A 25,098-nucleotide genomic window follows, 5' to 3' on the forward strand; every position below is an offset into this window, starting at 1 on the left:
AGTTAATATGCCTATTATACAACCAAACACAGATAATGATCCTGGTGTTCAGAGAATACATGTGGGTTGGAGAGAAAATTCAGAGAACTGTCAGTGTATAGATGGGATTTAAAATTATGTGGCCTGATGACATCATCTGGGGAAATGATGACAGAGATCAAAAATGAGAGGGTCAAGGACTGAGCCCTAGGACATTCTAGGGACAAGAAGTAGGTGTGAAAACAAAACAGCAAAAAACACCTAGAAGGAGACACCAAAGTAGGAGGAAATTCAGAAAGGCAAGATGTCCTGGAAGCCACGTGAAGAAAACGTCTGAAGGAGGAAAGCGATCAATTGTGTTAAATAAGATACTGATGGTTCAAATAAGATAAGAATTGCAAATTGGCCACTGCTCTTGGTACCCTAACAAAAGTAATTCAAATAACTGTGGAGAGGCAAAAACCTCACTGAAGTGAGATCAAGAGAAAATGGAGACATGTGAGTATAGGGAATACTTCCAGGAGTTTTGCTTTAAAGGGGAGTAGGGAAATGGTGATGGGTCAGGAGCGGGTTAGTTTTTTGTTTGCTCGATATTAAGATGGGAGAAGTAACAGCATGCATGATGACAGAAATAATCTTGTAAGAAGGGAAACAAAATGGAGTGGGGGAAAAGAATTATTATAGCTACACCCATAGACAAGAGACAATGGATAGATAACTATATAGGCACCTACTGAAGAGCACAGGCAACTCTACTCAGCACTCTGAAATGACCCATATAGGAAAAGAATCCAAAAAAAGAGTGGATATATATGTATATATATATGAGGTCTTCCAGGTGGCATAATGGTAAAGAATCCACCTGCCAGTGCAGGAGACCCAAGAGATGTGGGTTGGATCCCAGCCCATTCTTGCCTGGAAAATTCCATGGACAGAACGCTCTGGCAGGCTACATTCCATGGGGTCACACGACTGAGCAACTGAACACAAATGTATAACTTATTCACTTTGCTGTACAGCAGAAACTAACACAAGATTATAAATCAACTATACTCCAGTAAAATTTTTAAAAAATTAAAGAGAGGACGGGATCGAGGTCAAAGTATGAGGGTGCAGATGCAGGCAGGTAGCAGATGAGGCGGTAAGAGCAACGGAGGCCTCATACGGAAAATTACCACACACACAAAATCTTCCTCCTCCAGACACACACACACACAAACACACACACACATCTTTCAACTCCAGACCACACACACACACACACACACACACAGAGTCTTTCTCCAGACTATCAACTCCAGACTCACCTCACACACACACAAACACACACACATTCACGTAGTTTTGAGCTGGGTCGCCAAAAATTGAGCTAACTAAATGTGTCTGTCTCCCCAATCTCCTGAGAGTGCCTCCCCCAAAGGTTGCATCGAAGACATCTCTGAATTTTCCTCCAAACAACGCCCAGACCTCCACGGACTGAGCTTGCTCAATTAGCCCGAAGAGACCCCAGGCTGCTGCTACGCGGCAGGTTTCATAAAGGGGGGCGGTCCTAGCCCTGCGCTCAGGGTTACAGACGTTCGAGCTCCAGGCTGGCTCACTCCCTGCCTCCTCTCTACCCGGGTTACAATTCGAACCCCCAGCCACCGGCCAATCTTGACCCAAAACGGCCACCGTAGCCGATGTCAGCGGATACCAACTTGGATTCGATGTTGGGGGGCGGGGCCAACATTTGGGGTGGGGCTTGGAGACAGTCCTGAGAGCGGATTGGACCGAGCTTTCAGGAGCGGAGTTTTAAGTGCGAACCCTGGCCCGAGCCTGGACCGAGTTTAAGGAGGCGGAGTCTAATGATGGAGCCAGGTGGATATGGGGCTGAGGACGATGTCGGCGCGGGGATTGGGCCGCCCCCTCCGGGGTGGTGCTTGAGGGGGCGGTGCCGTGTCGGAAGTCAAAGGTCAGTAAATAGTGGTGATGTCATGCGGGCAAGATGGCGGAAGGGTGAGCCCGTCATCCAGTTCTCCGGGCGTTGGGCCCCGAATTCTCCCCATGGCTGGGGTGCTGGGCCAGGGTCCCCCGGGGGAACGGGAGGCCAGCGCGGGCCTGACGGAGCTGAAAGGGCGGGATGGAATCACAGCGTGAGGGGGTGGGGAAGCGGCCTGCGATGCCCCAACCCACGGGCCACATCTGAGAGGGGTACTGAGACCCGATCATTGCGCGGGCCCGAGTCGCGCCGCGGGGCCTCCAGATGTGTCTGTCTTCCACAGGGAGGACGTGGGATGGTGGCGGAGCTGGCTGCAGCAGAGCTACCAGGCAGTCAAGGAGAAGGTAAGCTGGGCCAGCGCCCTTCCTCCAGTAGGGCCCCAAGGCACCTCCCTGCACCCTGTTCCGAGCGTATCCTGCTGAACCTTGTGGGCTCCGGGCCTCAGGGACCAGGCTCACTTGGGCCCTCTGGGAGGAAAGACCCCCGACTTAGACCAGTGTGACTCTACCTACAGTGAAACAAAGATGGTCTTAAAGACTGGAGCGACCGTGTCGTCGGAATCCGTGGGAAAGAGTGGTGTATTCCCACTTGGGAAATTCAGCTTTGTAAAAGAGAGAACATTTGATCTAGGCCTTGAAGAAAAAGGATTCTGCCATAGAAACTTCCTCCTATAGTTATGCAAATAGTAGCGTGTATGCCATAGCCAGCACTCTGACTCTCTGGCCCTCAGGATACCGACATTAGCCCAACAGTTGGAGTCGTGCGCCTCCCCAAACTCATGGTCTAGTGAGGAGACAGCAAGCCCTGTGGGGTGAGTGAGGCTTGGCTCTGCCCGTGGACAATGCCACTGTGTGTTCCTGTTCCATTCCGCGCTGGTTTGTCAAAACCAACTCATCTGAATTCTGGAAAAAGTTAATTACCATTTACCTCAAGCATCTGGGATGAGTCCTGCTTCAGGGCAACTCCAGGAGGCTTCTGGCTTCAGTTAAATCAATGCTCTACTCTGTGAGCATTTTTAGCCTCGCCTGGCCTACATACTAGCCTTTCAGCTACAAACCAGAAAATCTGAGAATGGCCTGAGCTGTTTATGTTGTTAATGAAGACTCAGTTTCAGACTGAGTTTGAAGTTGAGGGAGAATTTCAAACTGAGTTCTAATAGACGAGACCCCAGAGTAGCTTGCTTCTTGTTGAGCAGTCTTCTGGAAGGAGAGTCTGACATTCATTTAGCAAATGTTGTGTGAGGGCCTCCTATGTATTACTGTCAAGGTTGGTCTTCCCATAACACGAAAAACAGGTTGATTAGCCTTCCATCTTTGTTCTCTCATTTGAAGCAGGGGGAGTGGGTATTGTTTCTGCCTTTGACAATTCCCCATTTGAAAAGAAGAGACTTAATTTCCTACACTTATATGAACTTTGGCAAGATATTTAACCTCTTAAAGCCCCAGTTCCTCATCTGTAAAGTGGGAATACTAATAATACCTACCTGACAGAATTGTTGTCATGATTAGATGATGATACATGTAAAGCACAAAACAGTATCTAGCACACACTAAATATTAAATAAGGACTTTTCTTTTTTAAGTACTGAGAGTGATGGGGAAACCTCTTAAATACCAGCTACCATTTTCTGTTAATTTTGTTCTTGGCCTTTCAGTGCTTTCCTTCCCTCACTATCCTGGCTGTGTCTGGACCACTCAGTTCCCAGCACCCCCACCCCCCAGTTTTCTTGCACCCCATAGCATATGCTGCCCCAGAAACGACAGCTTTGAGATGGTGCTATAATCTGCATTTCTCTTCCTCTTACTTCCCCCTATTGTGTGTGTGTGTGTATGCGTGTGTGTGCTCGCACTTGCCCATGAACACTGGTGGGAAAAGTTACGTTGCTCTTTGCCTCTACACGGATTCCCCAAACTCATCTGGGCCTGGTCTTGGGCCTCTCAGCCTCCACCCCCTACCCTAGCAAGTGTTTTCAGTCTCATATTTGCTCCTCCCCTTGCCTTCAGTAACTTTCCCCAAACCTAACTGTCCCCTCACATTCCCTGTCCAACCACTTCCTTTTTTACTTGAAGGTGACAGCCTCAACCTCCTCCTTTTCAAAATTTGAAGTCAACAACATCATGTCTCTTGACTCCCCACCCCTGAAGCCACTACGTACAGACTTATCTTTGTAAACACTCAGCTTCACCTGCCACTTGCCAAATCCAGCGGGTGTTTTTCAGCCCTTATCTTCTGGACCTTTCTGCTGCTTTAGACTCTAGCGGTTGCTCTCTCTTTCCTGAACGTCTACTCCCTTGGCTTTTATGGCTTGATTCTCTCTCAGTTCTCCAGCTGCTTCTCCAGGCTTTCCTGTTTCATGGGTGCCTCTGCCTGGCTCTTAAAGGCGGTATTTGAGGAACCTGGTCCTCAGTGCCTTGTGCTGTTCACTCAATGGACTCTTGCTGGGTGAGCTCTTCCATTTTCACTTCAGGGTGACTCCTAGTCCTTTCCTTGGAGCTTTAGTATTTGAGAATAGCTCCTGCTGGACAACTGACCCAAATATCCCCCAGTCGCTACAGATACTATATAGCTTCTATATAGTACTATATAGAGACTATAGAATATACATATATATAGCTATATAGCTTCTCTCTACACTTGCTCCCCCTTCAGCATTTCCTCCGTTGGCTAGCAGCCCTGCAACCACCCAGTCACTTAGTTTAGTTGCCAGTAGCTCTTCCTGACTCTTTGTTTCCCTCAGTCAACACATCTATTTAATCACCAAATCAGTCTTTTTTGCCTAATATTTCTTGAACCAGTTCCATCCTGTCATCCTTCCCAGGGCTGTCCTTATTCATATTCTTCTGCTTTCTCTCCTGGACTATTACAACAGCCTCCTGACTGGTCTTCCTCCATTTCTGATCTACTCAAGTCTTGGACCTGTCGTCCTTCCCAGTCTTAGGAGTGACATGTCAAAACCACTAATCTCATCATGTCATCCTCCAGATGGTGGTGGTTCCCCATCACCAGCAGGGCTGACCAGGCTCTCCGTGGCCACCCTGTCAAGGTTTCTCCCTCACCGCTTCTGCTTTGCTCTTTATTTTCATTTCCCCCAGGACCGATGCTTGTAGGCCTCAGTAAACCCCAGGTGCCACCGTGCCCAGGCTTCCTTAGTAACTCCTGCTGATTCTTGAAGATTCCGTCCAGGGTTCCCTTCACCAAGTTGCTCCAGCCTGCCCACAGTACACTGGTCACTGCTCTGCCCTTGCACCTCAGCACTGTTACGTGAGCATTTTCCCCAGGAAACTGTGACCTTCCAGAGGGCTGGCACCATGTCTGTTCATATTGGTCCCCTCAGAGCTCACAGTCAAGTGAGGGAGACAGCCATTTGTTAGATAATCATTTAAATGGTTAATAATTAAAACTGCCCTGGTACATGCCAGTCTAACTCTATGCCAGGCTCTATGTCAGACACTGGAAGAGTATCCGTGAATAAAAAACAAAGGCTTTGTGTTCACAGAACTCACTGTTTACCCAGGAAGATAGACACTGAACAGGTAATCAGAAATCTAAAGTAGAGGAAATATTAAAGAAGAGAACGTGCAGGTGCCATGAGCAGAAGCCAGCCTGGTCTGAGGCGGCATCAGGGAAGCCCCCCAGGGGAGTGACATGTAGGCACAGCTCTGAAGCAGGAACAGGAGTTATCCAGCCGAGGGGGTTCGTTCATTGTGTTTGTTCGCTTGAAGAGTTAGAACTACGTGTCAAGGAGAGGAAATGATATATTCAGACACCCTGAAGTAGGAAAGATACTGGAACATTTGGGAAATTTTGAGCATGGCCAGCTGGAGCTCGGTGAGGGGCATAGTGGGAGAGTCTCCCAGAGGCGAGATTATATGGACCTTGTAAGTGAAGGGGAAGATTTTATACTTTTATATTTGCCATTGGCTACCATGTAGCCACTGAAGGCTGTAAAGCAGGGGCATCTCTGTCTGCTCTGACTTAGAGAGCTCCCCCTATTGCCACGAGGAAAAGAAGTTAAAGGCATCTTATGCAACCTGGGGGGTTTCCCTCATAGCTCAGTTGGTAAAGAATCCGCCTGCAATGCAGGAGACCCTGGTTCAATTCCTAGGTCGGGTAGATACCCTGGAGAAGGGATAGGCTACCCACTCCAGTATTCTTGGGCTTTCCTTGTGGCTCAGGTGGTAAAGAATCCACGTGCAGTGCAGGAGACCTGGGTTTGATCCTTGGGTTGGGAAGATCCCCTGGAGAATGGAAAGGCTACCCACTCCAGTATTCTGGCCTGGAGAATTCCATGGGGTCTCAAAGAGTTGGACACAACTGAGCGAATTTCACTTTCATGCAGCCTGGGAGAAGAGTCCAGATGAAAGAGCAGGTTAGCCTGGACTAAGGTGGCAGTAGTGTGCATGGAGAAAGAATTAATAAATGACTCTTCCAGTCCAGTTAAGGAGTCCCAGATCTGAAATGGAGGCTTTCCCACTTGCAGAGAAGCCTCTGGCTGATAGATGAGACTTCCCAGTCTGAGGAGAATGAGGCAGACCCTTCCCCAAGGAAAAAAATCACCAGAACACTCAAAAAGACACTTTAAAAATGCAGGTAGCTATCCCTTATAAAATGAAAGGGCTTGCAGAGGTGAGCACAGAGATAGTCCAGGAAGATGTCTTAGAGTGGGTGAGGATGAAGACAACATAAGACTTAGACAAGAGCTGAGGGGTTGCTGTTGCCCACTGGGTCTGAGCACAGAGTGAGAGGCAAACTGTCCGACAGAAGCAAGTGTCACTTCTGCCCAAAGGAGCTCTATGGATGAACAGAGCTTTTAGATGGTGGAACCAAGGCAGTCTAGGAGACACTCTGATCCAGTGTTTCTCTTAACACCCCTTTTGTTGAATATAGAAAAATGGCACACCTTTTTACTGGTATTGTCAAAAACTGCTTATAAAAGCTTTCTAAACTATTGCTGTTACGAATACAACCTGTTTGTGAAACCTTTCACACAAGTAATTTCACCTGCTGTCTCGTATTTCAACTGAATTTCCTTGTAACAAAAAAAAGAAGTAGAAATAGAGAACATTTTCCTTTGATTTTAAAAAACATCCTTTCTCTTCCTGTTTGCAATTGGAAACAAAGGTCATGGCTTACAGCATAGCTACGTGATGCAGTCTGTCTTGTTTTCAGACTGCACGTGCCCCCTAGCCCAGTCTGCTCACGAGAACCACCGCTCTAGGCCACCTCCCTCGTTACCTAGGAGAAAACCGAGGACTTGGTGAGAGTTCCTCCTAGCCACAGAGCTTCTAAGTACTTAGGCTGAGCTCAGTCCCCTGTTCTCAGAGCAGCAGGAAGTTCTGTGCTCTCTGCTGTTGGGTAATGTTGTGGGATTGGGACAGGGAAGCATTGTTTCTGAGCCCAGGTGCCCATGTCCATTGTTTTCCATGTTTCTGTCTGGTACTGAAGCGCAGGAAACAGGAACAAAGGGTGGTGGAGCCACTGGCTGTCAGCTCTTTCTATCTTCCCTTAGTCCTCCGAAGCCCTGGAGTTCATGAAGCGGGACCTGACGGAGTTCACCCAGGTGGTGCAGCGCGACACGGCCTGCACCATTGCGGCCACCGCCAGCGTGGTCAAGGAGAAGCTGACTGTGAGTGCCGCCTCCACCCCCCAGAGCCTGAGCGCCATGTTTCATAACCTACTTTTTTAATTAATCACTGCAGACCCAGTTCTGCAGCATCAGAAATGGCATGGTATTCTTTTTTTTTCTCTGACATTTTGTCTGTTCGTTCTTCTTTTTGGCTGTGCTGGGTCTTTGCTGCTGCCCAGGCTTTCCTCTGGTGGCGGCGAGCGGGGACTGCTCTCTAGCTGTGCTGCGTGGCCTTCTCACTGTGGTGGCTTCTCCTGTCGAGCACAGGCTCTGGGGCGCGCGGGCTTCAGTGGTCTCGGCTCCCAGGCTCTGGCGCACAGGCTCAGGAGTTGTGGTGCGCTGCCTATTTGCCCTGCCACATGTGGGATTTTCCTGGACCAGGGGTTGAACCTGTGTCTCCTGGATTGGCAGGCAGAGTCTTCACCATTGAGCCATCAGGGAAGCCCACAGCATGGTATTCCATTATGTGGATTTGACCACTGCCTAGTTTCCTGATTCAGTTTTTTCCAATATTGTAAGCAGAGCTACAGTGAACATTCTGATTGCTTAATCTTTGCCTTTAATATTTTCTTCCAAATAAGGTATTGAAAAGGATATAAGATGAATATAGTTTTAGACCTTTTAATATCTACTGTAGAACTACCTCCAAAAAGTTTTTGCCAGCTGTATTTTTACTCGTCCAGGTTTTACCAGTCAGAGATGTATACTGGAATTCTCCTCTGAGATAGGAATTAGATTCTCAAGTCAGCATGAAAAGTGAAAGTTGTATACAGTCAGAGATACCCCCGCAGAGCTCAAATTTCCGAGGAAGTATAGGGTACTGGTTTTGTATTACAACTTCCCCTTTAGTAGTAGAACAGACTTCAGTTTCTTTGATCACCAGTGGAATCAGTTGCCTCGTAATTAGAGGCCATGTTATGAAAAACATATTGTGGAGTGTTTTCAGCCAAGCTTCTTTCGTTGAATCTTAGAAAATACTGTCTGCCTGCTGACCACAGGCACTGATGAGCATGAATGACAAGTAGTCACCCAGCTGAACCGCGGCATGTCCAGCCAGTAGCAGAGACACGACTTGTTTCCTTCATTTATTTATTCCTTTTTTCATTCAACAAATACAATTATATATCTATGCCAACATGTGCCAGGCACAGTTGATAGGCTCAAGGAATAAAATGCCTGGGCAGCCTCATTCGTAGTAAATATGACACTTTGCTGCAAGGTTTGTGGAGCCTGGTCCTGTCTCTCAGCACACCGTCCCTTCTTGCTCAAGGGCATTCTGACCAGCGTGGCTCCAGATGGGTGGCCCACTTGCCCCTTCTAGGGCTCCATGCATTGGCCCTCAGCTGGTCCCAGGCTTATCTCTAGGCAAGGCTGTCGGTCCTCATCCTGCCCATATTTCCTCAATCTTTCATACAGAATACCTCCTGAGCAATGATGACGATGAGATTGTAATATTACAGTACTGCTAATTATTAAATGTTTGCTATGTGCCAGACATTGTGCCTGCCTTATCTCTTAAAAAATCTCCAAAGTAACCCCCTGCAGGCAGTATATTTAGCTGCATTTTATAGATAAGGAAACAGACTCTGAGAGGTTTAGGTCTCATTACTAACAAGTAGTAATGGAGAAGGAAATGGTAACCAATTCCAGTGTTCTTGCCTGGAGAATCCCATGGACAGAGGAGCCTGGTGGGCTACAGTCCACGGGGTCGCAAAGAGTCGGACATGACTGAGCGACGTCACTTTCACTTTCACTAACAAGTAGTAGAGCTGGGATTCAGATCCCAGATTGACCCGAAAAGCTGGTACCTTTCCCATCTCTCTCCCTCTAAGTCCCTTTTCCCTGCTGAATGTCTGTGCCATGGATCCTCTCCTTCAATCTTTGATCAGCTTGACTGGCCTTGAAATTTTGGTGAAACAGCCAGTGAAGGAGCTCTGCTCTGACCTACACAGGCCTACGGCGGCCCTAATGTGCACCCCCATCTGCGGGGTGGGGACCCTGGCTGCCCCTCTCTCCATCTCCAGGCCCAGAGATGGAGTGAACCATTGTGAATATTTCCCTGGTCCCCCTACACAGTACACTTTGACCCCTGATGCTTCACCCCTCTCTACCCCAAACCCCAGATCGTAGCCTGCTCCTGAGCCACTTCACGTCCTCTGTTGGCTTCTCTCTGCAGACTGAAGGCTCCTCTGGAGCGACAGAGAAAATGAAGAAAGGGCTGTCTGACTTCTTGGGGGTGATCTCCGATACCTTTGCTCCCTCACCAGACAAAACCATCGACTGTGACGTCATCACCCTGATGGGCACACCTTCTGGCACGGCTGAGCCCTATGATGGCACCAAGGTATTTGCTAGCGGCCCCGGGCTCTAGCTTCCAACCTGAGCTCACAAAAGCAGTACATGTTCATAAGAAATAAATACGTGTATGTAATTAAGTTGGAGAATACCAATAAGCAAGAAGATAATTATTTCTAAACCCATAATCCCATCACTCAAAGAGAACTACTGATTTCTCCTTGGTGTATAACCTCCCATTTCTTTTGGCTCCCGAACACTGGTGAAGATAGTTTGGGTTTTTCTTTTTAACAGAAAAGCACTTTATGTATGCAGTTTTCTAACCCACTTTTAAAAAATTTATAACTATTAGCATCTTTCCTTGTGACCATCATTTTTAGTGTCTTTAAATTCTTGAAGGTATGTATAGCATAATTTATTCAGTCATTTCTCTGGTGTTGCACATATAGATTCTTTTCATCCATAAAAAGGAGTGCTCGAGAGCATCTTTACAGGCATGCATGAGTTCCACATTTGTGTTGTTTAAGACTGATTTTCAATTGAAATAAATGTACAGGAGGAGTACGTCTTCAAAGCAATTATACCATCAGCAGTAGTGTATTTCTGCTACATTTTATTTTCTCACCATTATTTCTCACATTCCCTGGAGTATTTTCTCCCACACTCGGGGTGTGGTGTCACAGCAATCTGGCCAGCATTTTACCGCATTGAATTTCCGCCCCAAACATGGTTTTTCAAGTGTGTTTTTCAGCCCTAGTATTAGCACCACCACTTAGTACACATTTAAGTGGATTGTGAAATTTTTTTAATTACAGAAGTTTAAATTATAACAGTGAATCAACCAGAATCACTTGCTAAAGTTCTGATGCAGCCCACCCATGCTTCCTGTAATAACAAGGAAGGAAGGAGGGGCTTTCCATGTACCAGCTAAAGTTCACGACGCCTGTGGCCCTAATGGGAACACAGCTTGCAGTTCATTTGGCAGACTGGCTATGAAATTAAGAAATTCTTGATGAATTGGTTTAACTTGAGTTAAATATTTTAAAATTTGCCAGGGAATTTTGGACTTTATTAATATACTTGCACTAATGTTTCTTGTATATCGTATAATTCAAAACTATTTTATATATATGATTCTGTGGCCTGCTTGCTTTATTTTCTTAGTTTCCAGGGGTGGAATACTGGATGCAAGACCATTTTTCTAGGAGCCCCAGTTTTAGATTCCTAGCCCAGTGCTCCACCCATAACCCATACTGTTAGTTACCAGGGGCCCTGTTGGTATGGTAGCCAACAGGGGCGACGCTGGGTCGTGGTTGATTGTCAGAGAGGCATTGCTTTCTGTCCCCAGTACCCAGGAATTTCTCTTCTTTTTTCTCTTTTTTTATAGGCTCGCCTCTATAGCCTGCAGTCAGACCCAGCAACCTACTGCAATGAACCAGATGGTGAGGGGGTTGTGGTGAGGGGGCAGGCTTGCTGGGCAGGGAGGCCAAGGGAGTCTGGATTGTACACCCCGTTTATCTCTGTAGCAGTGGCCAGGTAGCCTCTGTGTAAAGGACCAGAGCCGGGGCTACTTTGAACCCTGCATCTGGTGGGATGGGTTGATGGTTGCCTTTCCTCCCTGGACGCAAACTGTTTTCATCCCTATCTGCAGAGGCTTTGCTCCTCTCATCCCTTATCTTCAGTCAGGTTTCCTCCCAGCCCTGCTTCCCTGCCTGCCTTCCCTCTGGCCTGTTTGCTAAGCTCCTGATGTACAGCAAGCTCCACATCTAGAGAGGGGAACTGGTGTCTAGGTGGGAACTAGACACCAGAAATGAATGGAACTCTGAATCAACCCTGCCCAGACCTCCAGGAACCTGCCTGCCTTTAGGAGAGAGAAACGGAATAAAGCAAAGATAACTAGAGATGGAGTGATTGCTTCCACAGAAAGAGGGGAGCAGTGGGAACCCAGAGGATGGCACATAACCCAGCCTGGAAATCCTAGGATGTGACGCCTGAATTGAGGTTTTAACAATGAATTGGAAGTAAACTAATTTTACTTGTAGAAGTGGAAGAACAATGTTGAAGCATGACAACAGGTCATTTGAAGGTCTAGAAAAACCTAGGCATTTGAGAATACCAGACAGAGAGTACGTGTGACGAAATGAGGGCAGTGAGAGCTGCCAGGGGCACTGGACTGAAGGGCTTTGGGTACCAGACTAAGAAGTTGGAATTTTGTCCCCAAAGTAGTGGGTCTTAACCTTTTTTTGCATCACAAAGGCCTTTCAAACTCAGTTGAAAATCATAAGCCCTCTTTCAATAGAATTGTATGTGCAGTATGGGAATTCTTTAACCCTTTGAACCCTATCCTTGGACCATAGTCTAAAAAGCCGTACTGTAGAGAACTGTTGAAGAGTCTTAAGACCTGATGTGATCAGATTTTGCATTTTATAAAAGAGCCTTCAGGCAGTGTTTTGTTAAGGATGAAATAGAGAGGGAGAGACAAGACAGGAAGACCAGTTAGGAAGCTGGGTCGGAATCCTCATGTCAGAGGTAAAGCCAGAACCAGGGAAGGGCCGGGTAGACTGAAGAGGAAGGTGTGCATATAAGAGACACTGAGGAAGTGGAACCCAGAGTGACTGCAAAGGGAGGAGCCTAGGAGGGCCCCCAGGTCTCCGGTGGACAGCTGGGTGGGACGGGTGCGGGAGGGAAGAAGGTGAGCGTACGCTGTATTTGCAGCATCTGGGCAGGTGGATGTGTCCTGGCACCTGGACCTCTGGATCTGGAGCCCAGAAAGGTAGCCTCAGCTGCCAGACTGAGGAACTGTCAGTGGGAGAAGGAGGTTAAAACTTGTGGTTTAGTGGAGGTCATCTTGGGAGAAAATGGAGAATGAGAAGAGATAAGGAAAGGAGAAAGAGGAGCCCACCAAAGACTCAGATGGAACTACTAGAGCAGTGGGAGGAAATAGAGGCAAGAATGAGAAGCCAGGAGAGAAGAGGGCTTCAAGAGGAAGGTAGTCATTCCCAGGCAGGAGCTGTAGGATGGCCACATGACCAAGGACGGAGAAGTTGCCGTTGGATCTGGCAGCATGGCGTCACTGGTGAGCCGAGAGCAGCTGTTCCAGAGGAGAGGCTTCGGTAGCCAAGTGTAGTGAGCTACAAACCACGCAGGCCCCGGAGAGAGAGGAGACTGCAGCCCCTGGAGATCACTGAGGGGCCATGCCCTGATAGCAGGCCCACCCATCCCTTCACCCTGCCTGATCCCCCACCTTGGGCCACGTGGCTTTGGAACAACCCTTATGCTTTCCTCATTGTCCATGTCCAGGCTTTGGTGTGTTTTCTCTAAGCCCAGGGTTCTTTCTTCAGCCCCGCAGAACTGACCATCAGTATCTGTCTCTCTGCAGGGCCTCCAGAGTTGTTTGATGCCTGGCTTTCCGAGTTCTTCTTGGAGGAGAAGAAGGGGGAGATCTCAGAGCTCCTTGTAGGCAGCCCCTCCATCCGGGCCCTCTACACCAAGATGGTGAGGGCCTTGCCGGCTCCTGGCTGAAGGTGTGGGGAGGTGGGAGGATCATGTCCAGAGTCATTGTGGAGTCCTCTGGCCTAGGGCACAACAGGAGGTCCTGTGGAGCCTAACCAGCCGGCTCCTGAGCCAAGAATCCATGTGGGGGAATCTAAGTCACCAGGCTTCTGGCAATCACGGTGAGAAATGGAAGGGCCAGCAAAGCCTGATGGGAGTTCTCTTCACCTCCTGGGCCAGAAAGGTGGGTCTGGCAGTTGAAAGTGCTGTGAGAATCACAGCTCAGCTGCTTAGACCCTCTGAAATCCAGAATGACTGGGAGCTGGCTGATAAGGCTCGGGACATGGACCCCACACAACCACTTCTGAAGTCCCATCTCTACTGTCCCCTCCTGCCAGGTGCCTGCAGCTGTTTCCCATTCAGAATTCTGGCATCGGTATTTCTATAAAGTCCATCAACTAGAGCAGGTATGCTGGCCTAACTAGGGGAGGTACTCTACTCAGCCTTGGGTAGGGAGCTGGGTTTTGTTGAGGGAAGAAGGGGACAGAGGGTACCAAGAATTCTGGAGTCAGAACCAGAGTCTGGGAAAGGGGGTTCCCGGACTGCTCCTGGCCATCTACTCCTCCCCCACTTTCAGGAGCAGGCCCGGAGGGATGCCCTGAAGCAGCGGGCAGAACAGAGCATCTCTGAAGAGCCTGGCTGGGAGGAGGAAGAAGGTAAGAGGTATTGAGAGGTGATGAGCAAGTACCAAGTCCTGCCTGTGGGGGGCTGTCTGGGCCATTCTCTCTGAAGCCTGGAGGGACATGGCACCTTAGGAAAGAGGAGGGATTGAATACAGTATTTGCAGGTGCCAAGGATAGTCTGAGCTAACAAGGGAGTGTTTACCAAGTCTGGTGGCCCCAGGTTTAGGTACAGAGATTGCATGTGCCAGTTGCCAGCCCATGGACCAGCTACTTCAGAGTAGGAGGTGCTTATTGAAATTCCAGATTTCTTTCTTCTTCTAACTAAGACTCTGGGCATGTGGCCAAACTTACATATTTTTAAAAATTTTTAAATTAATTTTTGGCCTCAGCATGCGGCATGGGGGGAGTCTTCATTCCCTAACCAAGGACCAAACACGCACACCCCCCTACAGTGGAAGCATGGAGTCTTAACCATTGGACCTCCAGGGGCATCCCAGACTTGTATTTTTAACAAGCTCTGCTGGTAATGTTAATGTTCAGCCAGACTTGGGAAGCGCTGGGTTAGGGACAGAGCTGAGCTTCCTCTGCCTGGTAGCTCAGCTTATTAGGAGTGTGTTAGAGCCACCTGTATGATATGTTAACAGAGTTATTAAGTGCTTATATTATATGCCCAACCTGTACTAAAAGCTCTACACGTATGGGCCTTACCACAACTTTATTATCCCTCTTTTGCAAATGAGGCAGGTAGGTCAACGGAGAGTTAAGTGGCTTGCCCAAGGTCATGCATCCAGGATGTAGCAGAGCTCAGCCTGAGCCTCATCCCGACTGACTTTCGGGTCTTGGCTTTCTAAGCTGTCGTGTTACCTTGGGCTGCACTTGTAGAAGCTGAGTGCCTACCAGACGTGCACTAGGCCTCACAGGTAGGAGATACTTTGACCAGCAGGGAGTACCTACAGAACTACCATGGAGAGGGGGTGAGGAAACCGACACCCATAGGTTTGACTGGAACAGACTTTGATGAGGACCTGAGCTCTGTCTGGTGGTCTGCATGATGGTCTTGGGGCTGACCAGAGTACATCATTCTTCTTCCTTTCTCTCTTGACAGAGGAGCTTGCGGGCGTTTCACCCACATCCCTAAAAGAGGCAAAGATTCCTGTGGCCAGACCTTCCACATCGCCTGAAGGAGGACCCAGTCCCCAGAGCCCCTGTGAAGAGAATCTGGTGACCCCCATTGAACCTCCAACAGAGGTGACCCCCTCGGAGAGCAGTGAGAGCGTCTCCCTGGTGACACAGATTGCCAAACCGCCCCCTGCCTCTGAGGCCCCAGCACTGCCCAAGGACCTGTCCCAGAAGCTTCTAGAGGCATCTTTGGAGGAACAGGACCTGGCTGTGGATACAGGCGAGACTGGACCCCCACCCCGAGCTCAGTCTAAGCCCCACACCCCTGCTTGCCGCCCCAGCGGTCCAGAGCCCCGGCCTCCAGCCAGAGTAGAGACTCTCAGGGAAGAGGTCCTCACAGACTTACGGGTGTTTGAGCTGAACTCGGACAGTGGGAAGTCTACACCCTCCAACAATGGGAAAAAAGGTAAGTCAAGGCCAAAGCCCAGGGAGCATGTGGGGGCAGGGCAGGTGAGAGTTGCCACCTCATAAGGCAGACTTGTCTCCTTGCCCCTTGTGAGGATCCTAGGAGAGATGGCCTTCGTTTGTGTTACTGATAATGGTGACAGCTACTATAGGTTGTGTTTGTTACTGTATTCCATCAATTCGAACATGCATTCTTCTCTGAACTTAGGATGCGTCTTATAACTGTTGGAGTCTTAGAGTCAACAAAATAAGATTTATGTCAGATCATGGGTTAAGGATATAACATTGCAGTTAATTTCTCAGTTCCCAGGGGAGTTTGTTAATTTCTAATTTACATCTTATTTCCCTATATTACTGTCCTCATTTTATAGTTGAAGAAAGTGAGCCTCAGATGTTAAGTAACTTGCTCAAATTCACACAGCCAGAGAGTAGCAAGGCCAGATTCAGACCTAGGTCTGTCTGACCTGAAACCCATGCCCTTAACTACCACAGTGTGCCAGTTCCCATCCTTTTGGACAATTCAGTTTCGGGGTGGAAACTCCTATGACACTGATTGCTGCCAAGGGTCTTCTCCCCTGGATGACCTCAGGAAAGTCATTTAGCTTCCCCAGGCCTCCTTTAATTATTATAAAATACATGAACAAAGCTTACGTGTACAGTTTAAAGAAGAATAAAATGAATACTCATGAACTTGCAGTGACCTAGCTTAAGTAACAGAGCTTTAGTTTCTTATCGGCTTAGTGAAATTTTAGACAGGAGACACTTTGACGTTGTGTCGGGGAGGAACCTCTCTAACTCCTGCAGTTAGAGAACGGTGGTATCGCTGGTGTCAGCCTGTTTTGTACCATCCAGAATACCTCTGCAGAGGCAGCCGATTGTCAGCAAGACCTCCCGTCAGCTCCTCACCCACAGGCATCCTGTCTGCCCACACCCAGCACCAGTCAGCCACCCAGCTTGCCCAGCAGGTGCGCCCTGGGCTGCTGGCAGTGAGTGACTGGCTTGCTGCCGTGGATGGGAACGGGCCCCTCACACCCTGCCCTGCTCTGCTCCCCGACGGAAACTGCAAGATTTCTAGTTTCCAACACAGTGCTTTCCTTCTGACTCGGATTCGGTGAGGTCATCCATTGAGCTCCTGCCTACTCTTTATGAGACACTGAGGAGGGAGGGGCAGAGGCTGTAGTCTTTTATGATGAAGCACGAAGCAGTACGGGGCAGGCTTGGTACCGGAGGAGTTCAGAGAAAGAAGGAACCCCTGGGCATGAGCAGGTGTATCAACGAGGAGACAGGCATTGTATAGACAGGTTGGAGAGTTTGGGGCAGGTGTGGGCGGGGAGCGGTAGTCCAGGCTGCAGGGTCCTACAGAGTCCAAAAAGCAGAGGGCATGGGGCATGTTGAAGGGGGTGACCAAAGCCCACTTTTCTGTATTGTTCCTAGAAGAGGGAGGAATAAGAAGAGAGGTGGGGTTGGCTCAGAAATAGAACTTAAAATCTTAAGCCAAATTCAGAAAGTTGAACATGGTGCCACAAAGCAGCAGGTCGTGGTGCGTGTATTACATGCCCAGCCTGCACTAGGAGCTTTACATGTAGAGGCTAACTAAGCTAAGGGCTCAGCCTTGGGGGTTCAGACAGTTCTGGGTTCAAATCCCACCTTTGCTCATAAGCCATGTGACTTCAGAAATGTTACTGATCTTCTGTCAGCTTCCGTTTTCTCTATAAGTTGAGAGTCGTTTCATGATAGAGCCTCAGTCAGGGAAGAAATTGGGGTAGAGCCCTGCTTTGGGGAGATGATCAAGATAATAAGAGGTACCAACCAGTCTCTGGACACTTCCTGTATATCTATATAGCTCTGTGCTGAGCACTTGATATGCATACCACTCAGTCCTCACCAGAAATCCTATGAGAGCTGTGAGGTTTTCCTTTTTTTTTTTCTTTTTTACTGGTAGGAAACTAAGATAAATCACCCACCCAGTAGGCATTTAGATAAATGTGAAATAACCTTTGGGAGAGTGCAGAGTAGGTGGTGGACTCAGCAGGCACTGTGGGGTTGCTGGGCGGATGGTATGAAGGGTCCTTTTGAGATAATGGTCATGAATTTTGAGAGAGACCAGTCACCACTGTTGTACTTTTGTCCCGCCATGTTCAGTCGCTCAGGTGCAGGCACAGAGCAGGTGGGGAGTTGGACTGAATCAGGGTTGAAGTTTATCCAGGTGAACTCCAAAGGACAAAAGTGGAGTGTATGTAGGAAGTGATCAGAATGATGGTTCATAGAGTCTGAGCTGGGTAAGGGTGGGGATAACAGTGACACAGTTGGAAGGTGTAAGAATTATTGGTTCCATTTGGAAGCGGGCTACTGGAGAATGTGACGGGTAGAGACTAGAAGAAATGAGATCATGGAGAAGTGCAGCGGAAGCTCCTAACCGTTTGCCCTACTGCATCTCACACGCTTGGTGGGGCAAAGCTGGGGTCTTGGACTGAGAGGGGACAGTGGGAACAGAGTAGAGAGAGTAAAATCTGAAAAGAATAGATTTTTTGTCCTGGAGGCAGAGTGACTCCTTTTCCTTCCTGTGTCCACATCCAAAGATGACATGAGCGAGGCTTGGCCTGTGGGCACAGCAGTCTTCAGGGTGGCCAAGCCAAAGGGACTCCTGAGGTCCCAGGGTGATGCCTGTCATTGCAGAACTGCTTCCCTCCTGCATTTTGTGCCGAGGTCCAGTTGATTGAGGAGACTAGACTTAGCCTGCTCAGGCACCCTCAGCAGGGAGCAGGGAGGGGGGATTGGAGCGGGCCATGTGGACTGAGGACTGGAAAGAGCCTGGGGCTTACGGCCCCGCTTCACCACTGACTGGCCACCTGGGAGGGATTTTGGCCTCCATTTCTTCTTTGGAGAAGCAGAGATCCAATTAAACGGAATAAGATGAGCTGTGAGTGACAGCACTGTGATGGTAGTAATCACCCGAAAACTCCCCATCCCTTACAAACAAAAGAAAACAGTAACACTCCATGGAGATGTCTTAAGTTGTTGCATAGATCAGGTCTCTGCCACGTGCCCAGGGTAATGGCAATCTTACTAGTACTCTTGTTGTGTGACAGGACAGGATGGGGAGGAGGCAGGTGGCAGAGAAAGCCCAGATTCACCTCTGTGCCACTCGAAGCCTTTGTCTCCTCATCTGTAGACTGGGACTGTTCACATCCACCCTCTGAGATAGGTATGAAGTGCTCCAAAAATGTTACCCGAGACTCTCTTCTACCCAACGGGTTTGCCCTCGCATTTAAGCCCTGAAGAGAGTTTCAAATTCCTGGAGGGAAACCTGAGGTTAGGAAGAGCTGTCATGACCACAGCCACAGCTCTGAAGAGAGAAATCAGCTGGGAGTCTGGCTTCTAACCCACAGGAAGCCTGCACTGACAGAGAACCAGGCATGAGCCGCCAGAGTGTCCTGAAAACACGGGGAACCTTGCACGCAGAGTCAGAAGAACTGGGTCTTTGAGATCTGATCCTGACTGGCTCAGGGACCATATGCAAAATTACTTACCTGTAGGACCAGCCTTTAACAGGTCCATTTGTTGAATATCCACTGTGTATGTATGTTACAACCAACTCAATGGACATGAGTTTGAGTAAACAGGAGTTGGTGATGGACAGGGAGGACTGGCGTGCTGCAGTCCATGGGGTCTCAAAGAGTCGGACACAACTGAGCGACTGAACTGAACTGATGTATGTTACAGGCACTTTACATGATGCTGCTATTTGTAACACTGTTGTATCTCAAACTGCAGGCCAAGATCTATACAGAATCATCCAGATTTCTGAGCCACCACCTACACCTGCTAAATCTGAATGAGGGGAATGGGCAGGGAGGAATCTGCTTTCTAATAAGCTCCTCCGGTGGTTCTCTGCAAAGAGGATGGTTTTATTCTTATTTTATCAGTATAAATAAACTGAAGCCCAGAATAATTTGCCCAGGACTACACAGTAGAAAAAAGAGGGTTCCACCCAGGTTCGCTCGACTCCAGAGATACTGTGTGCTATGTGCTCAGTCCCTCAGGCACTCAGTTGCGTCCGACTCTTTGCAACCCCATGGACTGCAGCCCGCCAGGCTCCTTTGTCCATGGGTATTCTTAAGGCAAGAATACTGGAGTGGGTTGCCATTCCCTTTTCCAGGGGATCTTCTCAACCCAGGGATCAAACCTAGGTCTCCTGCATTAGAGGCAGATTGTTTACCATCTGAGCCACCAGAGAAGTGCAGAGACACTACCACACTGCCTATGGCTAGATGGGTGACTAGAGAGAACAGTGCAAGAACCCTAAGAAGGAATGTGGGGCCCAGGCTTGGTGGGGGCTCAGAGCCTGTGTGCATGTTAAGGAGCAAGCTAGACAAGAAACAAGGTATTTACAGGTGGTGCCCTTGGGGGATCAGAGATTACTTTTTTTAAAGATGCTTTAAAAAAAAATGATTACAAAGTAATATATCATTTTAGAAAAAAAGAAAAATTACCCCATGACCTCATCACCTAGTGATAATGATTGTTGGATTCTTATGGGTGTTTTGCTCTTCCTTTGTGTGTGTGTGCGTGCATCTGTGAGCATATTTTTTTTAATGAAATCATACTGCATGTATTTTTTTTACAGGAACTATTTTTGTCATTTTCTTCTCAGTAATAACTTTCACATGTACTTTTTTTTTATATTGCCTGTAAGAAGGCATACCCAAATATGAATGTTTGGAGCAGTGGCTGTCAAACCTTAGCAGGCATCAGAATCACCTAGAACTGGGAGGAGCAAGTGATTTCTGTACAGAGCAAGGTCACAAATATTTAGGCCTCAGGGGACATGCAGTTTCTGTCCCAGCTTCACAACTCTGTCTTTTCAACATGAAAGCAATCATAGGCAATATGTCAACGAATGGCCATGGCTGTGTTCCAGAATTTTATTTCCAGAAGCAGATGGTCGGCTGGATTTGGTCCACAGGCCATAGTTTGCCAACCCTTGATTTAGAGAAAGAGTCCATGGATGTTTATTGAGTACAAACTATTTGTTCTTGTCACTTGGAATACATAAGAAAATAGAAGATCCCTGTCCTCCAGGAGCTCACATTCTAGTTTCTCTATTATTAGACAACAAGCACAGGGAACCTGATTATGTAATACACTAGAAAGTGATAAATACAATGGAAAAGACCATCCCGAGCAGAGTGAGGGGGACAGGCTTGCAATTGAAAATAGGACAATCAGGGCAAGCCACATTTAGATGGTCAGATATGAGCAAAGGTGTGAAGGAAGTGAGCAGGTTGGCCTGTGGGTATCTGAAGAAGAGTTCCAGGTACAGGGAACAGTCCTCGCAAAGGCCTTAGGTGGGGATGTGCCTGGTATGATTCAGTAGCAGCAGGATCAGTGTAGGTAAAAGGGAGTGACTAAGGCAGAGGAGGTTCATTGTTTATTTCTTCTGAGAGATTTCCATGGCTCCAGGGAGTTTCTGGACCAAAGTGTTTCTCCACTACTCAGTAACTTACTTTTTCTCACTTAATAGTGTAAGATTATTTTGCCATGCATACAGATGTTCTATAGCCTAACCTTTAAAAGCCACCTAACTTTCCATCATAGGACTATACCCTTTACTTTTATAATTCCCTAGCAGAGGACTTTTAGGTGGTTTTTTAAGTTTTTATCACTGTAACAGCACTATAGTGAACATCCTTTTGGTTAAATTTTTTTTTTTTACTGAATCCAGTATTTTTCCTTAAAATAGATCCCTAAAAGTGACATCACTGAGCCAGAGATAGCAGGGTGTAAGCCCTTTGGTGTGTATTTGTCAGGCCCTGCTAAAGAGTTCCATCACGCCCAGTTACAGCCTCTTCACATGCCCCTTCCCGTCTTTCACACTGTGGATCATGGTTCTAGGCTCGAGTACAGACATCAGTGAGGACTGGGAGAAGGACTTTGACTTGGACATGACTGAAGAAGAAGTGCAGATGGCACTTTCCAAAGTGGATGCCTCCGGTGAGGTGAGTGGGCCTGCTGATGGTGGGCCACAGGGAAGCAAGCCCAATGACCCCAGGCGTGAGGACTCTCTCCACCAAGCCCTACTGGCCCCTCACAGTGGATCCCTTCCTATCTGAGGTGGCCAGCTGTGGGAAGGGAGCCAAGGCCTCCCGCTCAGGCCCTGAACAGTCATCAGCAGGCTCAGGCTCTGGTTCCCCTGAGTTCCAGTGGGGCGGAGAGGGGCAGTTCTTGACATTAGTTCCTATCAGCATCACCTGAGGAACCACCAAAAAAATTCAGATACCAGACGCTGCCCCAGATCTTGTGACTCATGGTCACCAGGTGTGGGACCGTAAGACCCTGGCCTTGGAGACAAAAGACTGTGATCACTTGACCTGAGACTCTGCTGCCCCATCCAAACATGGCCTTGGCCGCTATAACCTCACACGTTGTGGTGGGCGATGCATGTGCACCCGTTAGGCACAGAGCCTGGGACATGGGAGCGCTGATGGGTGTTCCTGAAACCACCGCAAAGTAGAAGCTCAGAGCCCTGCTGCTCTTACGCTTCACTACCTCTCCAAATGAAAACTGATACAGAGAGGCTGGGAAAAAAGCCCTCACAGCTAGTAAGGGACAGGACTGAGGCTCCAGCCCACACCTCTGATTCACATCAGTGTTATATCAAGAACTGTCACACAACAACCCCATGATTCCTTCCATCACATAGCTCAGGGAACCTGCTATAAGGAGGGAACAGATTAGAGAGATGGGAAGGGCCTTATTTTTCATATTGGGAGACTGAAGGCTGGGGGCCACCTATGACCTCACTATACCCAGAGGAAAGAAGGCTCATGGTGCCCTCATGCCACGGGGCTTTCTTAGCGCTGGTGTTTTTGTAGCCCTCTTTAAAACCTGACATAAAACATACCTGAACAGAGTCATTCTGTAACCCATTATACCAGGAGATCCACTGGCAACGGGCCAAGAGAGTTGCCTGGGAGACTTCAGCAGGGGATCAGGGTGTTAGAGTCCCAGTGAAGGCCCAGTGAGCCCCTCTAGTCCTGTGCCACGCTGGCTTCTGATCAGAGTGCCACGCTCAAGGTCGCTGCCTCTTGGAGCTGTGTTCTCTGCTCAGCAGGAGACAAGCTCTCCTTAAGGGACTGACTGACTGGGTTCTTGCAGGCAGGGCATCCCCTCGTGGTGTCCAGAGTTGGCTGGTAGAAGCATTTCCTTTGAGTCTAGAACCATCAGACCCACCCTTTAGGCAGAGGGCAGCTCTGCTCCCCAGACACTCCTTGAAGGTAGTAGTTCATTTTCATAGGAGGCAGGGTCCAGCCCAGGAGAGTGGGGCTTGGGGTTGCAGGGAGGGCTATTCTGAAATGGGGCAGTGGGGGAGCTTGGGTCTGGACTTGACTCAGAGGAGTAAATATGTGTTCGTGCTCTCCATTATCTCCATTGTCCCCCCTTTGCAGCTGGAAGACGTAGAGTGGGAGGACTGGGACTGAGGGGAGCCAGAGCAAGCAGCTCCCCCACCCACAGCACTTCCCACTTCCCTCACCCGTCTCAGCCCGGCCCCGGAAGAGACTGACTAAGAATGTCCCCCAAATGGCCTCTGTCAACCAGAGCTCTTGGCAGATTCTGGGTGGTTCCTTGTTGGCCCTTCGGGCCTCTGCTCACGTCTGGGAAGGGGCTCGCTTAATCCAAACCAGGAACTCTGACTTGTGCCAACCATAGGATGACCTGAGGGGGACGAAACTTCCCCCGCCCACCCCACCCCCACTGGAAGAGCCTACATTTCTCTGCTGAATACCCACTGTTCCTGGGGACTTCTGCTGAGGTGTCCCAAGGGATAGCCCTCGCCCATGTGCCTGTGTAGACAGAGGCTAAACCACTGGTCTCATGGAGGAGGCCGAGACAACACTGTGTCACCCATGAGCCGGCAAGGAAGGCCATGCCACCTGCCCTTGGCTTGACAGAGATGGCAGACACACTTTGGTTCCTATCCCAGCGGGTAAGAGGCATTCATTTTTGGGAAAGTTGCCTCCCTTAGGAATCTGTCCCTCCCAGGTATTTTCCATTCCAGGAAGGGCTCCTTGTGGTTCAGAATCTAGAGACCAAACTCGCTCCTTTCCCCCAGTCCAGGCTGGTGTGTCCCCAGCACCTTTCCCAAGCCGTCTTCATGTCGGATGCACCCGAGTCCTTAGCCCAGCTGTGCCACCTGCAAGAGTCTGCTCTTGCCCTTCTTCCCCTCCCCAAGAAGGGAGGGGGCCACTTCAGGCCCTTCCGTGTGTTGTCTGGCGGGGTACCTTGTCCAGCCAGCCACCCACCCACTTTGACTCCCCCGTAGCTTAGGACACAAGCCAGCTACCAGCGGTACAGAGCAGTGATCAAAGCTGAGTACTTACAACTCTGGTAAGCCCAACTTCTCCGCCTCAACCCTTCTGCCTCTTGGAGGGATACGCTGGGGGTGAGCTGCTTGAGATTCTCTACAGGCTTCTGCAAAAGCTCTTCCTCCTGAAGGCAGATCCAGTCTTGGTGGCTCTCACCCTCCACGCTGGTAAAGCTGCACCTCTCTTGGGGGGACGAGGGGCTGCAGGAATCCCTGGAGACCCTGGTGCTTCACGATGCTGCTCCGGTGATTCTTGTACATAATCTGGTGTGTTCACCCATGATTTAAAGGGATCGTGGTCAGGGACGCCAAGAGAGTGGTGGTCACTTCCACTTCAAACCTTCAATGAGGGGGTGGGATGGAGAGAATGCTGAATCTTTTTTTTTTTTTCTTTTTCATGGGATAGGATTTTTCTCTTTGTAATTATTTCTTTAGTTTAATTAACCTTTTGGTTGTTTGTGCAATATTATATATTTTAAATTATAATGTATCTCCCCAGAGTATTTTGTAGCTGGGATAAGAAAAAAAGAAAAAAAAAAAAAAAGACTCTAACAGCTGTTAGTTTTGTAATTAAAAAAGAAAGAAAAAAGAACTTTGTCCTGAACCTTTTCCAGACTTGCCGTTAACAGCTATTAAAGAGATTCAACAGAAGCTGGAAGGTGTCTGGGGCTCTGTTCTTGTCCCCTACAGCAGCTGCCCCAGAGCCAGGGCAAGACAGGGTGTGCAGGGTGCCCTCCTGCTTGGAGCCTGGGGGAGGGGTCAGGATGGGAGGTAGTAGCCTGTGTTCCAAGGAGGTCCCTTGTCTTCATCCCAGACTCACCCTGGCCTTTGGGGTGAGGAAGGGACAGGGCCCCCAGAAGGCCTCTCACCAAGACAAGGAGTCAAGAGGCCGTTTCTGCATTCCCAACGCTTCTGCTTTTATTTGGAAAGGAAGGTGCAACAACAGTGGTTCCAACTGTTCTTGGTTATTTTTCTCTCCTCCCCCTGTATGTGTATGATTCTGGGGTCTATTTTTAAGTAACTTTAGTTAAACACCTGTATGAAAATCACTTGTCAGCCATAATAAAAGGGAAGTCTGAATGAGGCCCTCTGGTTC

General features: G+C 48.7%; 1 protein-coding gene across 2 annotated transcripts; it reads left to right on the forward strand.

Moving 5' to 3' along the window:
- Positions 1–1,818: 1,818 nt before the first annotated feature.
- BSDC1 (BSD domain containing 1) lies at positions 1,819–25,031 on the forward strand. 2 transcript variants are annotated; one of them, XM_052655021.1, is made up of 11 exons: positions 1,819–1,930; positions 2,241–2,301; positions 7,467–7,583; positions 9,760–9,927; positions 11,266–11,320; positions 13,258–13,373; positions 13,769–13,837; positions 14,008–14,086; positions 15,159–15,638; positions 21,533–21,636; positions 23,086–25,031. In XM_052655021.1, the coding sequence occupies exons 1-11, from the start codon at positions 1,824–1,826 to the stop codon at positions 23,116–23,118; spliced, it is 1,389 nt and encodes a 462-aa protein (XP_052510981.1). In that variant the 5' UTR covers positions 1,819–1,823; the 3' UTR covers positions 23,119–25,031. The 2 variants fall into 2 exon arrangements, with proteins under 2 accessions (XP_052510981.1, XP_052510989.1); XM_052655029.1 differs by lacking the exon at positions 1,819–1,930 and adding an exon at positions 1,951–1,974 and having other exon boundaries at positions 23,086–25,030.
- Positions 25,032–25,098: the final 67 nt, after the last annotated feature.

This window comes from Budorcas taxicolor, chromosome 2, assembly GCF_023091745.1.
Source record: "Budorcas taxicolor isolate Tak-1 chromosome 2, Takin1.1, whole genome shotgun sequence".
Taxonomy (NCBI): Eukaryota; Metazoa; Chordata; class Mammalia; order Artiodactyla; family Bovidae; genus Budorcas; species Budorcas taxicolor.